Source organism: Haematobia irritans, chromosome 1, assembly GCF_050003625.1.
Source record: "Haematobia irritans isolate KBUSLIRL chromosome 1, ASM5000362v1, whole genome shotgun sequence".
NCBI lineage: Eukaryota > Metazoa > Arthropoda > Insecta > Diptera > Muscidae > Haematobia > Haematobia irritans.
Window position 1 is genome coordinate 199,851,925 of NC_134397.1, and position 16,719 is coordinate 199,868,643.

The 16,719-nt window shown below is 34.8% G+C and overlaps 1 protein-coding gene across 2 annotated transcripts; it reads left to right on the plus strand.

The window, feature by feature from the left end:
• The first annotated feature begins 1,117 nt into the window (after positions 1-1,117).
• On the plus strand, positions 1,118-16,646 carry Osi4 (Osiris 4). Of its 2 annotated transcripts, none has more exons than XM_075292551.1 (4): positions 1,118-1,955; positions 7,827-8,109; positions 8,204-8,520; positions 8,582-9,046. In XM_075292551.1, exons 1-4 carry the CDS (start codon positions 1,361-1,363, stop codon positions 8,890-8,892), a joined length of 1,506 nt encoding a protein of 501 aa, XP_075148666.1. In that variant the 5' UTR covers positions 1,118-1,360; the 3' UTR covers positions 8,893-9,046. The 2 variants fall into 2 exon arrangements, with proteins under 2 accessions (XP_075148666.1, XP_075148667.1); XM_075292552.1 differs by lacking the exon at positions 8,582-9,046 and adding an exon at positions 16,295-16,646 and having other exon boundaries at positions 1,119-1,955.
• The last annotated feature ends 73 nt before the right edge of the window (positions 16,647-16,719 follow it).

Sequence of the window (16,719 nt, forward strand, 5' to 3'; positions counted from 1 at the left end):
CTGTGCAAAATTTCAACCAAATCGGAGCAAAAAATTGGCCTCTGTGGTCATTTGAGTGTAAATCGGGCGAAAGCTATATATGGGAGCTATATCTAAATCTGAACCGATTTCCACCAAATTTGACACGCATAGCTATAATGCTAATTCTACTCCCTGTGCAAAATTTCAACTAAATCGGAGCAATAAATTGGCCTCTGTGGGCAAATGAGTGTAAATCGGGCGAAAGCTATATATGGGAGCTATATCTAAATCTGAACCGATTTGGATGATATTGTGCAAGTTCTTCGAGACTCATAAAATATTCGGATGTACGGAATTTGAGGAAGATCGGTTGATACACACGCCAATTATGACCAGATCGGTAAAAAATATATATGGCAGCTATATCTAAATCTGAACCGATTTTTTCCAAAATCAATAGGGATCGTCTTTGAGCCAAAACAGGACGCTATACCAAATTTTAGGACAATCGGATTAAAACTGTGAGCTGTACTTTGCACACAAAAAATACATCAACAGACAGACAGACGGACATCGCTAAATCGACTCAGAATTTAATTCTAAGACGATCGGTATACTAAACGATGGGTCTCAGACTTTTCCTTCTTGGCGTTACATACAAATCCACAAACTTATTATACCCTGTACCACAGTAGTGGTGAAGGGTATAAAAAACATGATTTGAATCGACAGTCATTTTGCTCTTTTTCCATTTTCTGGAATTTGCGGATCTTTCATCCTGCTCACGCAATAAAAAACGATGAACCGAAGGTTGCTTTGCCGATACCTTTGAATGTGGGAGGAAGGTTTTAAACTTATCAGATCACCCTCTTAGGAGTTATTGGAAAAATTAAGATTTCAGATATTTCTACCATCTAACCACTGTGCATTGATTCAATCAAACCACCAACACTTAAGAAAAATGTGTGAAATGCAATAGAAATTATATCTTAACGCAACGCAAAATTATATTTAATCATAATAATGTTGAAAATATCAAAAGTATGTTTCGATCCAACAACGCTTTGCTCTAGCTATCAGATAGAAATGGTTTCGGTTACCGCCTGCCTGTCCGCCGCCTCATTGTTGCAAAGACAATAAAACTGAGTTGCAAGTTTGCCACAGTAATTAGTCGACATTGAACAGCCAGCATTGAACCCAAAAAGCTGAAGCTGAAAGTGATACGCGCTCGGGTTTTCGCCCCACACAGTTGGACTACGAAGTCTCTTTGTCCAGGACTTCAAATGTGACAGTAAACAAAACACACACATACACACAAATCTAACTAGAAAAATAAAACCTGATAGCAGTGCCTTTGTGAACAAAAAAAAAACATAGAAGAGTCCTTGTGAGTGAAATAATGGCACGTTTCAGTAACGATAAAAATTCGCTCAAAGCGATATCAATTTTGTTAATCGTCCATCTCAGTTGTTCGTTGATTCAATTGTGTGACGCGGAAATACGCAATCGATACTCTTCATCGCACGGGTCGAAAAGTGCCAATGTGAAATTAAATAGCATACACGATGGTCATACCAAAAACTCTGAGAATAAGGCAGATGCTGACATGCCATCGTCATCATCCTCATCCTCGGATGGCAGCTCCACGGTTCCCGTTAACACTGACTTTGTGGATAAAATGTCATGGAAATGTGCCAATAATGCCAGTTGCCTGTATAGTTTGGCCAACAGTATTATCAGCTCATATCGTCGGGGAGAATCAATCCACTTGGGTTTCCTCGATTTAGTCAAACTAGCACCATCAAAGAACCCCAACACCAATTGGAATGCCACCGAAACGGAAACTGGTCGTGGCATATCAACTTTTATGGATTTTATTAGTGGCAATGCCATTCGTATACCGGTTGGTCCCATGGTCTTTAGTGTGCAACGTGATGAGGATGATGCCAACTACATCGAAGTGGCTCTACTCAAGAAAGCAACCAGTAGTACAGGTATTTTTTTTAATTGGACTTTTTCTCTTAGCAAAACAAACTGAAAAATTAGAACGAATGTCCATCAATGGAATGTGGAATGAACGTTCATGCAAAATAAGTGAGAGTTGGTATAGGCAGGAGTTTTAATCCAATACAAAATTCTTTTTCTCATACTGGCCTACTTTGGTCTTTGGCATTTGAAAAAAATCCTGAAAATCAATAAGCAAAGAATTTGTAGTTTTCTATTGGCCGATTTAATTATTAGTTAACTACTCCGATTCTAAAACCATGAAGAGTTAGCCAAGCCAATTCTACTCAGTGTGCCAGCACATTTGTGGGGTATTACTAATAAGAAAATTTTGTCACAAATCGTGTTACACAGAAAAAAACTTGTTTTCTGATTTAAATTTGTTTGACGGAGCTTAGATTGACTCCGAATTTCGCCATGAGCAAAAAAGTATACGAGTATAGATGGGTCTCTTCTCGAGTCAAAAACAGAATGACAAAGTTAGAATAACGTCCATCCCTTCACAAGACAAAAATAATTTCCTTTATGGCAAACGAAATTTTAGACCAACGTTTGTCCCCAATGACATTTTAGACCATCGAAGTTGTTAATTTGAAGGCAAATAAATCATCAAATATTTTATATAGCCCTCATAAAGTCCGATCTGCCGATTTATGATCTTGTGGAGATCACCCAGATTTCTCGAAACTAACATAGAAGCAAAAATGCCTGACTTGAAAAATAAGAATAATATCTTCGCTGTAAAAGAGTCAAACAAATTGAATGGTTACGAATAAATTTTTAAAATTGACTGACGAATTTAAAATTGACTAAAAAATCTTTTCTCAGGGACATAATACTCAGTTCTCGAGAAAATTAAATTCTAAATAAGCATTAAATGGCCGCCGTAACAGTTTTTAGGGCCTTTTATTTTTTCCAAATTAAACTTGGTATAAAGACACAGTAAGAAGAGGGGTTTGATGACAGATAGCACACGCAAAAAAATAATTCTTTCCTCCCAAACGAAATTTTAGACAAACAAAGATCGTTTCTCATTTGCTTTTCGCTGTAAGGAAGTGTATTTGGAAGAAAAGTATATACTTTTTGTTATTCTTTTCCACGATGTGAAAACAATACGATTTTATAAATTTTTAAAATTTTTTTACCTTTCGCCTGGACGGAGAATCGAACCGCGGACCATGCACTTTGTAAGTCAACAGACTAACCACTGTCGGACGTAGCAGTGGTTGCTACGTCCGACTTGCATGCCAAGGGTCGTGGGTTCCATCCCTGCTTCGACCAAAGTTTTTTTTTGTTTTTTTTACATATATTCCTGATATGTTCGGAAGATTCCGAAAAAATGTTCCACATTACATTGTAGTATATTAAATTTTGAACTGTAAAATGTGTCTTATTAAAGGCTTAAAGTCAGAAAAGAACAGTGTTTGATATAAACGAAATGGACTGCGTTGTTGCTTCAAAAATAACTTTTTTTATGGAAAAAATAAAAATTTTGTAACAAACGAATTTTTTTGGTGATAAAAATTTTCGAAACATTTCAAAAAACTCTAACAAAAGAAAAACGTTTTCGGTACACGTTTTCCAAACGTTTTTTTTTTTTCTTTGCGTGCAGATCAGTTCAACCAGTACGCTAAATATAAATAAATATAAAAATTATACCTATGAAGACTATATCAGATTCTGGATTTATAATAATCATTTTTATTTGTTTTTTAGATGAATCATAAAAAGATTAAATAACGCCTTGATTTGAAATCTAAAATCTGAAGATTTTAGATTTCGTTTATTCCAACGATTACGAGAAGTAAAATCTGTAAATTTCAATTTCAAGTAAATGTCGTAATTAGTGAGCCTTCATCCTCAAGAAGTGAAATCGGCGTTACCAAAAATCACGGTTTATATAAGTCAAAGGACTTAAATTCGTTAGATCAGTCTATATGGGTGCTATGCCAAAAACATGCACCGATTCACACCAAATTCAGCACACCTAATTGTGGTTCTCAAAAACCTACAGAAACTAGACCGCAAATAGGAGGGGGTTTATAAGGGGGATATATCAAAATCTGTAGCGATATACCATAAATTTGGAACACCTATTTATGGTCCTAAAAACCTCTAGATTTCTAGAAGACCAAGAACTAAATTCGGGAGATCGGTCTATATGGGGGCTATACCAAAACATGGACCCATTTTCGACACCTATTTGTGGTCATAAAATACCTCTAGATTTCCAATTTCAGGCAAATCGGATAGAAAATACGGTTTCGAGACGCACAAGAAATAAAATCGGGAAATTGTTCTATAAGGGGGCTATACCAAAACATTTTCGCCACACGTATTTGTGGTCCTAAAATATCTCTCGATTTTCGATTTCATACAAATAGAAAATACTGTTTCTAGAAGTTCAAGACCCCAAATCGGTGGATAGGTTTATATGGGCGCTATATCAAAACATGAACCGATATAGTCCATCTTCGAACTTGACCTGCGTGCACAAAAAAAAACGAATCTGTGCCAAATTGCAGGACGATAGAGCCATTATTGTGAGCTGTAGCGTGATTACAACAGACGGACACGGTTATATCGTCTTAGATTTTCTACCTGATCAAGAATATATATACTTTATATAGTCCGAAATCTATATTTCGATGTTTTACAAACGGAATGACAAACTTATTACACACCCATCACCATTCTATTGTGGTGATTATAAAAAAGGCATATTAAATACTTATATAATTCAGCCAGTTTTTAAATAAATTTGCATGGTTGTTAGAGGCCACATACTAACACAACATAACAAATTTCAACTTGATCGGATGAAATTTGCTCCTAGAAAATACCCTGAAACCATGTCTGGAGATCGGTTTATATTATTTTCATAATAAAATGAATAAAAAACTAGACATCAAAATAACTCGACAATTAATTTATAATAAAGCAACTTGGGTAAAAAGCATGTTACTATATCTGCGTACCATCCGCAGGCAAATGGTATGGTTGAGAGAATACACCGAACACTAAAAACTGCATTGGCTTGCAAAAGCAATCCATCATGGTCTAAGGCTATACCCTCCGTTTTACTTGGAATGCGAACATCCTTTAAACAAGAACTAGAAGGAACATCTGCTGAATATCTCTACGGCCAAAACCTAAAGCTACCTGGAGAGTTCTTAGAAAGTTCTTATAATGCATGCTGAATTCCTGACAACACTTCGCAGGACTATGGAAAACATACGTCCAGTTTCGACGCCACATCATATGGCAGAAAAACCTTTTTGTCTCAAAGAAATGTTGACAATTCTCACATGTCCGGGTAAGAATCAACAGCATACGGAAACCCTTATCTTCAAAATATTCTGGTCGTTATGAGGTCATAACAAGATACCAAAGTATTTTATTGTGAATATAAAAAAACAAAACAGACAGCATTTCCATCGATCTTTTAAAACCAGCTTACGTCGAAAGAAACAAATTAATGGAGTGCTTTTGGAAGGAGGGTGAATGTGGCGACGAACCTGCACTACACAATTTTAAATTAAAATTCGGGGTCACCAATTTGTAGGTTTACGTTTTCCATTTTTAAACTCAAATAAAGAAGTTTAATTTTTAAAGATCCATAACGCGAACCTACAGACTAAACTAAACATAAATTTAGGAACTTAAATCATAAGTTCAACCACAGCCTTAATTAATGAATATCAAATTTCAAACATAACAATTATATACGGCCGTAAGTTCGGCCAGGCTTATGTACCCTCCACCATTGCGTAGAAACTTCTATGAAAGACTGTCGAATAATTGGGTTGTGGTATTTTAAAACTTCTTAGCATCGTTTTCTAAATTGTTAGTTAGTCCATACGTGGCATATATTAGACAAAAAAGGTATGTACAACAAATAATTACGAATCGATATGGACTTTTGCGCGGTATGTAAAGAGCCAGAATTGAAATATGGGGGTTGCTTATATGTGGGCTATATACAATTATGAACTTGATATGGACCAATTTTTGTGTGATTGGGGATCGATTTATCTGAGGGCTATATATAACTATAGACCGATATGGACCTAGTTAGGCATGGTTGTTAACGGCCATATACTAGCACAATGTACCAAATTTAAACTGACTCGGACGAAATTTGCTCCTCCAAGTGGCTCCAAACCCAAATCTTGGAATCGGTTTATATGGGGGCTATATATGATTATGGACTGATATGGACCACTTTTGGCATGGTTAATAAATATCATATACTACCACCACGTACCAAATTTCAACCAGATCGGATGAATTTTGCTTCTCCGAAAGGCGCCGGAAATCTGCACGCTCACAAAAAATCGCTTCTGTAACATATACTCCCAAACATATTTTGCTTCAAGCATATATATTTTTGGGTATTGCCCAAACATTTATATGTTTGATCTCTTCCAATATATAATATGTTTGAAAGCATATTGGTCTAAACAATATATGTTTGGGTAGTCTAAGTTCCAAACATTTTGTATTTTTGCATCCAAATTCAATAATGTTGTCTTCCAAAAAACAATGTGTTATTATGTGAACATATAATATGTTTGGAAGCATTTTGCACCCAAAAATATTATATGCTTAAAAAAAATTCTCCCAAACAATATTGTGCTCAAAATTTTATTTATTTATATATTTACAATCATAATGAATTATGAAAATAAACAGGTAATATAGGTGCTAACAACATAGGTTTTCGACCTGAATGCTCAAAATTTTGTTTCTGCCCAATTGTATATTCCCCCACATCTTTCTCACTTCCACGAGATTTTTTAGTTCTTAGCACCTTTTTCTGTAATACAAACATTGTAGAAGAAATTATTCAATTGTATGATTTTTTTTACTTTAATTTTACCTTTTGGCGGACGGGGATTCGAACAGCGGACCACACAGTTTGTAAGGATCAAAGAAGTAGCTGATCAATTGCCCAAGGAAAAATAAAATGTTAATTTTGTAATAACAAGCAACAACCACCAACTTAATTCAATATCGCTCCCTGTTAAATAGCGCTCCAAGCTACTAAACACATATATGTTTATGGGCTATTTCTAAATTAATATATGTATGCATCCAAGCATATTATATTTACAAACATTTTATGTCCCAAACATAATATCCTCTAACATATTAACATATATGTCCCAAACATGTTATGCTAGTTTATGAACATTATATGCTTGCACTCAAAAATATTGTGTTTAAAAATTTGTGTTCCAAACATATAATGTTTATAGCCAAACATATGAAAAACAGTCTTTTTCATCCGTGTGGGTATCGGTGAATATGGGGGCTATATATAAGTATGGACCGATTTCGACCAATTTTTGCATTGGTGTTTGATGCCATATATTAATACCACGTACCAAATTGCAACTGAATCAATGAATTTTGGTCTTCCAAGAGGCTCCGGAGGCCAAATCTGATGATCGGTTTATATGGGGGCTATATATAATTACGGACCGATTTGGTCCAATTTTTTAATTAATATTAGATACCATATATTAACACCACGTACCACATTTCAAAGCTGTGACAAAATCACAACGTTTGTGATATCCATACATTTTTCTTGACTTGTCCAAAATTATCGGAAATTGAAAAATTTATAGAGGCTTCCAGGAGTCGTACAAAAAGATATATTTGTGGACCGATTTTCAATTTATTTGAAGGGTAATATTAAACAATTAATTGTTGTTTGGCTAAAACCAAGTTCAAACGTATTTTTAGTTCACATTTCGTTACTGAAGTTTTTCGAATAATTGCCAATTTTCAACGTTAATAAAAAAATCAACCATATGATTTTTAATTGTTTTTATTATTTCTATCCACAACAGCTCGTCTGGGTGATGAAGGAGGTGGTGGACTATTAGGTGGTGGTGGTGGCGGTGGCGGTCATGGTATTATTCATCGTTTCAAAGAGCGCCATCACAAAGAGGATAAAAAACAAATGCAAATGTACATACCCATGTATTTGGCCGCCACAACATTCGGTTGGACATTGGTTGCAGCTAAATTTGTTGGAATGTTAACACTGAAAGCATTGGCCATATCAAAAATAGCCTTTATTGTTGCAGCAATGGTCTTGATGAAAAAACTAATGGATAATGCGTCGGATAAGTATGAGAAGCAAAAAATAAAACCAATCAAATGACTTCCATTTAATCTTTCTTATTTCTTCCACACATACACAAAAACTATGAATCCTTTTCAGAATGATGTATCAGTATCCCGAACATTCACCATACATGATGCCCTATAGCATGGACTATGGTATGCATTCAATGGCTGCTGCACCACACGATATTGCTGCCTCTGATATGTATGCAGGAGGTATGCCATTGCATGCTGCTGCTGCAGTTGCTCCTTTGGGTGGTCATCCAAGTCATCCCGGTATGGAGCACTATGCTGCGGAGAGTTCATTACATCAGAATATAGCCGATGGCCAAAACAATACCCAAGTTTTGGCTGCCCTCAATGCTGTTGGATTGGGTCAGAAGGTGAAACGTGAGGATACTTGGCTAGGACGAAGTATGTATACGAGTATGAAACTCATTTTTACATTAGCACTTCTCTCATGCACTTACCCTAGAACCGATGCACATAAAGCACTTGTCTAAGGACTTCACAGTATCCAACCTAGCACCTTCTTATTTAAGACAGACCATAGACCATGTGGGTTCATTGGAACCTGATGATTTTTATATAAAAGTTGCTGCAATTGCTGCTGCCGAAGTGGTGTCAGAAAATGAGAAACGTCTACAATGGAAGGCCAACTTATTGGGCATGGACGTTGAAGATGTGGAACAAGAAGAGGAAGATGGTATCTTCAATGAAGAGGAGAGTATAAAGGATACATTGCAATTTCTGGGAATGGATATTCGCAGAAAGAGGAAAAAGTAAATTAAAGTTTGTTTTATTTAATTGCACAAGCAAACAAAGAAATGAAAACCCCTTCGATCTCTTTTAAAACCACATTATATTTTGACAAGTTTCATTGAAGTTGTGAAATAAAATAGAGGTATATAGTAACATGAATGAACGAGAAGGTTTCACAGTGTCAGTTCATTGAATTATCTGTAAGAGTAGTAACAAGAAAAAGGTGATTTTCTAAGATTTATAGGAAATATTTTTAAAAATTCTGAAAATTTTAATAAATATTCATTTGAGTTGTTAGTAGGGTTCATATAATTTATGGTGTTTTCTTTTCTGAAAAAAGTGTTGCCATTAACCTAAAAAAACTGCTATTATTTCAGCGAGCAGGCAAGAAAGGAGGAAACAGGGCAATCGCAGCACTCTCGTTTGTCGGCAGTGCTGAAAATGCTCGCAATTTGCCTCTATGCGTGGCACTATTTCCACAACAGAATTCGAAGCCTTTTCGTACTTTTGCCTGTTTTTATATAAGTTTGATCGGCCAAAAAATGTGCTTACCAGAAATATTGGTTTTAGACCCCATAACATATATACCGATCGACTCAGAATCACCTCCTGAGTCGATCTAGGGCTTGGTGTCCGTCCGTCTGTCCATGTATTTGTTGTTCACAGGATTCCGGTCGCAATTATTAACTGATTTTGATGAAATTTGGTACAGGGAGTTTTTTGGGCACAAGGACGAACGCTATTGAATTTGGAAGAAATCGGATAAAATTTAGATATAGCTCCCATACATATGTATCGCCCGATTTCGACAAATGGGGTTACGTTGCGCTTTTTTACAAACGGATCGTCACAAAATTTGGCAAAAGAAATCTTTTTCCTCGCCCTTCAAGTCTGCAAAATTTCATCTAAATCGGTTCAGATTTAGATATAGCTCCCATATATATGTATCGCCCAATTTTGCCAAATTTGGCCGTAAAACCCTTATTTATCAACCGATCTTACTCAAAGTTGGCTAAATGTAATCTTCTATAGCACTAACTATATGTGCAAAAAATCATGGAAATCGGTTCAGATTTAGCTATACCTCCCATACATATGTACCGGCCGATTTTTCTAAATTTGGCCATAAAACCCTTATTTATCAACCGATCTTACTCAAGGTTGGCCAAATGTAATCTCCTATAGTACTAACTGTATGTGCAAAATTTCATCAAAATCCGTTCAGATTGAGATATAGGTCCCATATATATGTATGCCCGATTTTCCCAAATTTGGCCATAAAACCCTTATTTATTAACCGATCTTACTCAAAGTTGGCACTCCTTTATAGTACTAACGGTATGTGCAAAATTTCATCGAAATCGGTTCAGATGTAGATACAGCTCCCATATATGTATCGCCCGATTTTGAAAAATTTGTCCCTAATAACCTTATGTTTGACCATGGAGGCCTCATTTCGTAACTGATCTTACTCAAATTTTGCACAAGGTAACCTTTTGTGGTATTAATCAAACCCGCAAAATATTATGCAAATTGGTTCAGATTTAGATATAGCTTCCATATATATGCATCGTTCGATTTTCCCAAATTTGGCCATAATACTCTTATTTATTAACCAATGTTACCCAATTTCAAATTTTGATGTACTAGTCGATCGTATTTATACATACTTGTAGCTTTTACATAAGAATATTGCTCGATTTTTACAAATTCGGATTTATTACCAACAATAATTGAGCGATTTTCTCTTTTATAATAATGGGCTCAATATTACACACAATAAAATGTTTTCTGATTCAATCACGAAATTAAGTGATTCAATTAATTTTTAATTGAAATGTCTTCAATCACAGAAATGATAGTAACAATTCAAAAATTAATTGAAGGTCAATTTAAAAGTTAATTGATCCAATTAAAAAATTAATTGATACTATTATTTTTGTGATTGATTTTTGTTTCAATTAAAAAATGTTTTAAATCAATTAAATTTTGAATTGAATATTTTTTAAAACTCAATTAAAATTTTAATTGGAAAAATGTTCGTGAAACTTTTTTGTGTGTAGTGGCATACCAGCCCCGTAGGTGCAATATCAACTACAGCCAGTGTTGCTAGAAGTAGGGAAAATTCCCTATATGTATGTTTTTTCTAATATTTAGTGTCTTGTAGGGACGTAGTGCCACAATGTAGGGACATTTTCACTCAACACAATTTGCAATAATGGCTCTAGAGGAGGAAATGAGAAGCCGGCAAGGCTTGATCTTTAACAATGTGCGGTAACAACAGTTACCACTACACGCAGAGAAGGAATATGATCACCTCAAACATGTTTCAAGAGCAAAATGTTATTTTTGTATGGTGACCATGTACCATGTTTGTCACTAAAATGTTATTTTCTCGTCAAATAAAACCTGCTTGCCGGAATCAGATACATGATTTCCGAGAAAATAACATGGTTGCGAAAATCATGTAGTGCCAAAAAAAACAAAACAAACAAAATTTCAAGATTACCACAAATCTACCAAACAAATAGTGGTCAGGGTATAAATTTTTGTCTAAACTTTATTCCTGTAGGAAATTTTGTCAACATTTTATTTCTATAGAAAATTTTGTCAAAAATTTATTTTATAGAAGATTTTATCAACATTTTATTTCTATACAAGATTTTGTCAAAATTTTATTTCTATAGAAAATTTTGTCAACATTTTATTTCAATAGAAAAATTTGTCAAAATTGTATTTCTATAGAAATTTTTTTCAAAATATTATTTCTATAAAACATTTTCTCAAAACTTTATTACTATGGAATTTCTCAAAATTTTATTCATATAGAATTTATCAAAATTTTATTTCTATAAAAAAAATTTCTCAAAAAAAAAAATTGTTTACAGAAACTTTTTCAAAAATTGTATTTCTATAGAGATTGAACAAAAAAAAATCAGTAAAAAAACGGCATAAAATTATACATATTTGTTGCAAATTTTATTATAACTTAATGGGGAATACCCCAAAGCAAATTTTCACAAAGTTTCTATTCCTTAAAGTGGATTAATTAAGAAAAGTAATCGTGAAAAAATTGCGATTTTAGCGACTATACTCGAACTTAATACCCACCTTCTACCAACTGTGGCAACCGTGGTGGTGATACAATTTTTTTTTAGTTTTAAGATAATAAAGTAATAAAGTAAAGATAATAAAGTACCATTTTTATTTTGTAAAATTTGTTTAAAAATAACAAAAATATTGTAGGGAAAATTGTTTGGGATAATCGATAAAATAATCGATAAAAATTATTCCATGCGCATCCCAAAAAACAGAGGCCATTTCTTTGCCAGCGGACTTTTGAGTTTTTCCATGCTTCGGAGACGGTTCACCGGTCGCTGTCCACTCAGCCGACTGTCGATTGGACTCAGCAGTGTAAGGATGGAGCCATGTTTCATCCATTGTCACATATCGACGGAAAAACTCGGGTGTATTACGAGTTAACAGCTGCAAGCACCGCTCAGAATCATCACCACGTTGTTGTTTTTGGTCAAATGTGAGCTCGCGCGGCACCCATTTTGCACAGAGCTTCCGCATATCCAAATATTGATGAATGATATGACCAACACGTTCCTTTGATATCAGTAAGGCCTCTGCTATCTCGATCAACTTCATTTTACGGTCATTCAAAATCATTTTGTGGATTTTTTTTTTGATGTTTACGTCGGTAACCACCTCTTTCGGGCGTCCACTGCGTTCACCGTCCTCCGTGCTCATTTCACCACGCTTGAATTTTGCATACCAATCAATTATTCTTGATTTCCCGGAAAGTTTTTGCTTCCACCGTATTTTTTCCCTTCAGAAAACAGTATTTTATCAAAACACGACATTCCTTTTTTTCCATTTTTTTCACAATAACAAAAGTTGCTTAACAAAAGACGCTCTATCTCACAAAATAATTGACTTGCAGACGTCAAATTTTGACACGAATCATTTGAAGGTTGGTACTATATAAAAATAATATGCATTTAATACTAGCGACGCAATCTATATGTCAGGATAATGAAAAATATTACTTTGCGCCAAATTTAATGACGATCGGTTTCCGATTTCTTCCAAATTCAATAGTCGTTGTGCCAAAGGAAAAACACCCTGTACCTATTTTCATCAAAATCGGTAAATAATTGCACCGGAATCCTGCGAACAACAAATACATGGACAGAGGGACACCAAGCGCTAGATCGACTCAGGAGGTGATTCAGCGTCGATCGGTATATATTTTATGGGGTCTAAAATCAACATCGAGGAGGTGATTCTGTGTCGATCGGTATATATTTATGGTGTCTAAAATGAATATTTCTGAGAGAAAGTTTTCTACCACTGCGGCGAAGATTTCGATCAAATCTAGCTTTCACATTTCGGATAATTTCGGTGTGATACAAATGCACACTAAAGACTAGTCCTGTACCGGTTCTGCGATTGATCCATTTTCCATGCGATTGATCCATTTTCCATGGGGTAGCGATGTACCAATATTAATTAATTTTTACATTGTAATTATGTAGCTTATATTGAAATTGCATAGCAAATTTTAACAGTATCGGATGAACTTTGATCTTCTATGAAGCTCCGGAAAAAAAATCTGGGGGTAGGTTGATATGGGGGCCATACATACTTATATGTGGATGTGGACCAATTTTTACTTTGTTGTTAGAGGCCACATACTTACACGACGTTCCCAATTTCAACCGCATCGGATGAAATTTCCACATCCAGGAAGCGCCGGAAATCAAATCTAAGGGATCAGTTTATATGATAGTGGCCAAGTTTCAAGTCGATAGCTGGTTTCATTCGGAAGCTAGCGTGATTTCAACAGACGGACGGACATCGCTATATCGACTCAGAATTTCACCACGAACCGCTACATACAGTGACGCACATAAGTATTGGCATACCAAAAAAATTTTGTTTAAAAACCATATTTTAAAAGTTACATGAAGCTATTTCAATTTAAAAAAATATTTTAAATTAACTGTAGTAAGAATCTAGGTAATTTCTTATTTTAGAAAAATTTTTTTCTTTCAATATTTAAATTATGAAAAATTAAACAAGGCACATTTTTTGAGGAACAAAATTATTGGCACAGGTACCCAGCAAAAACAAATTGGAAGTTGTTCTACAAACATTTCTTTTAAAGCCCATCCCAGAATCCCACATCGTTTTTTCAACTTCCGATGCAGTCCTTTTGGACAAGTCCACAAGCATTTCTTCTAAAGCGCATCGTGGGATCCCCCAATGAGTTTTTTCCACTCCCGATGCAGTCCTTTTGGACAAGTCCACAAACATTTCTTCTAAAGCGCATCGTGGGATCCCCCAATGATTTTTTTCTACTTCCGATGCAGTCCTTGTGGACATGTATTAGAAAGTTCGCAATCAGGCTATTTTAAGTGCAAATTTTGGACAATTAAATTTCACAAAAAACTAGAAAATTAAAAAAAAATTAAAATAATAAAAAAAAAAAAAAAATAATAATAATAAAAAAAAAATAAATTGCATACCCGCTGGGATTTGAACTTGTGCCGTTTGACTTTTTCGCTTCCATGGAAGTTCTTTTGAGAAGGGTATGCAAATTACGAGGATTTTTATTATACCCTGCGCCACACTGTGGAACAGGGTATTATAAGTTAGTGCATATGTTTGCAACACCCAGAAGGAGACGAGATAGACACATGGTGTCTTTGGCAAAAATGCTCAGGGTGGGCTCCTGAGTCGATATAGCCATGTCCGTCTGTCCGTGAACACATTTTTGTAATCAAAGTCTAGGTCGGAGTTTTAGTCCAATAGACTTCAAATTTGTCAAAAGTATGTGTTTTGGCTCAGACTAGTACCCTATTGAAATCGGTTCAGATTTAGATATAGCTCCCATATATATATCTTTCGCCCGATTTGGACTAAAACGGTCCCAGAAGCCAGAGTTTTACCCAAATTTTGCACTAGGAGTTCAATTAATGGTGTAATCAAGTGTGCCAAATTTTATTGAAATCGGTTCAGATTTAGATATATCTCCCGTATATATCGTTCGCCCGATTTACACTCATATGACCACAGAGGCCAATTTTTTACTCCGATTTAGTTGAAATTTTGCACAGGGAGTATAATTAGCATTGTAGCTATACGTGCCAAATTTGGTTGAAATCGGTTCAGATTTAGATATATCTCCCATATATAGCTTTCGCCCGATTTACACTCATATGATCACAGAGGCCAATTTTTTACTCCGATTTAGTTGAAATTTTGCACAGGGAGTATAATTAGCATTGTAGCTATGCGTGGCAAATTTGGTTGAAATCGGTTCAGATTTAGATATAGCTCCCATATATATGTTTTTCTGATTTCGACAAAAATGGTCAAAATACCAACATTTTGGTGCTTGCTTTACTGGATTCTATTTGTTTTGGTTCACAATGTGCAAGGTTAATATTTCACTCGTTTGAGAAATGGACAATGAAGTTACTACTCGAATTGTAAGACGTGTGCTTGAAGTATTCGCTTGTGTATTCGTTGCTGAGGTTTGATCGGTATATATTTTATGGAGTTTAAAATCAATATTTCTGGCAGGCACATTTTTCGCAGATACCCTGACCACCCTGTGGTTTAGGAGCGGTGCCAATACTTATGTGCGGCACTGTATATTCCCTACGGGAAATTGGTGTAAATTGCCACTGACGAACCCATCACAGAACTAGTACCGGTGCTCCAGTTAGTTGCAATTTTTAAATAGTCGAAATATATTAATTTCCGTACTCGCTTGATATTAAAATCTTTTTGGATCTACACATTTGGTGAAATAAAATTATCAGAATAACCTATTGTTCGACATATTTCAAATGTTCGAATGCGATTCGGATGCCCAAACTGAAACAGTTTTCTAAGAGTTTGTCCGAGTGTGGGTCCTGAAGACCTGTGTATGGAGTGCTCCTGCTAAATTGTCCCTAAACGGGTCCTTTGGAATGAATCCAAGACGTGTCCTAATGTGTAAATTTAACTCGCCAATGACAAACCCATGTTAAAGTGACCGGTGCCTTCCATACATTTTGACCAGAACTGGGACTGGTCCATACACACCACGGACTAGTCCTGTACTGGTCCTGTGGTTGTTCCATTTCCCGTAGGGTTATTAAAGGGGTCTGAGAACAATATTTCGATGTGTTACAAACTGAACGACATAGTTAATATACCCCCTATGGTATAAACATTATTGGTGATATTTTCTTTCTGGGTATTATCAATGCACTTTAGCATGATTAAATCGACATGATTTTTTGTGTTTTTTATAGCTTTTATTGATATGTATTTTAAATTTTATTTCATAACAATTTTCCTAACAAGAATAAAAAAAATAAAATTTTCATAAAAAAACATAATGTATTTTAAATTTTATTTTCAGATACGGCTAGTCCGAGAAGACCTTTGGTTTATAACTATGTTAATCCATATGCACATTACAGGCAATGATATCATGGAGAATAAACAAGGCCAGCATGGAAATCCAACTACTTCAACAAAAGGACAAAAGAAACACAATAAAACAAACAAAAAACGAATAATGATATTTAGTTAAAAAAAATCGAAAAACACACACACACATAAACACGTTGCAATTAAATGCTTTTAATAAATAAACAAGTAAGTTTTTCTATATCTAGAAAAAACTATATAGCCATAAGATTAAAATTAGCAAAATATGCTCAAAAATTAAAAAAAAAAAAACAATTGTAATTATATAAATGCAACCACTTAGCAAAAATTCTTAGCAATAATAATTTATTCAATTTTTTTTTTTTGGTTTTTATTTTTGTTTTCATCAAAAAC

Bases quoted from the DNA above. Each gene is read 5' to 3' on its own strand.
- Osi4 (XM_075292551.1), top strand. From the start codon at position 1,361: ATGGCACGTTTCAGTAACGATAAAAATTCGCTCAAAGCGATATCAATT. The intron at 8,110-8,203 runs GTATGAGAAGCA...AATCCTTTTCAG, and splicing joins ATGGATAATGCGTCGGATAA to AATGATGTATCAGTATCCCG. The intron at 8,521-8,581 runs GTATGTATACGA...CACTTACCCTAG, and splicing joins GGATACTTGGCTAGGACGAA to AACCGATGCACATAAAGCAC.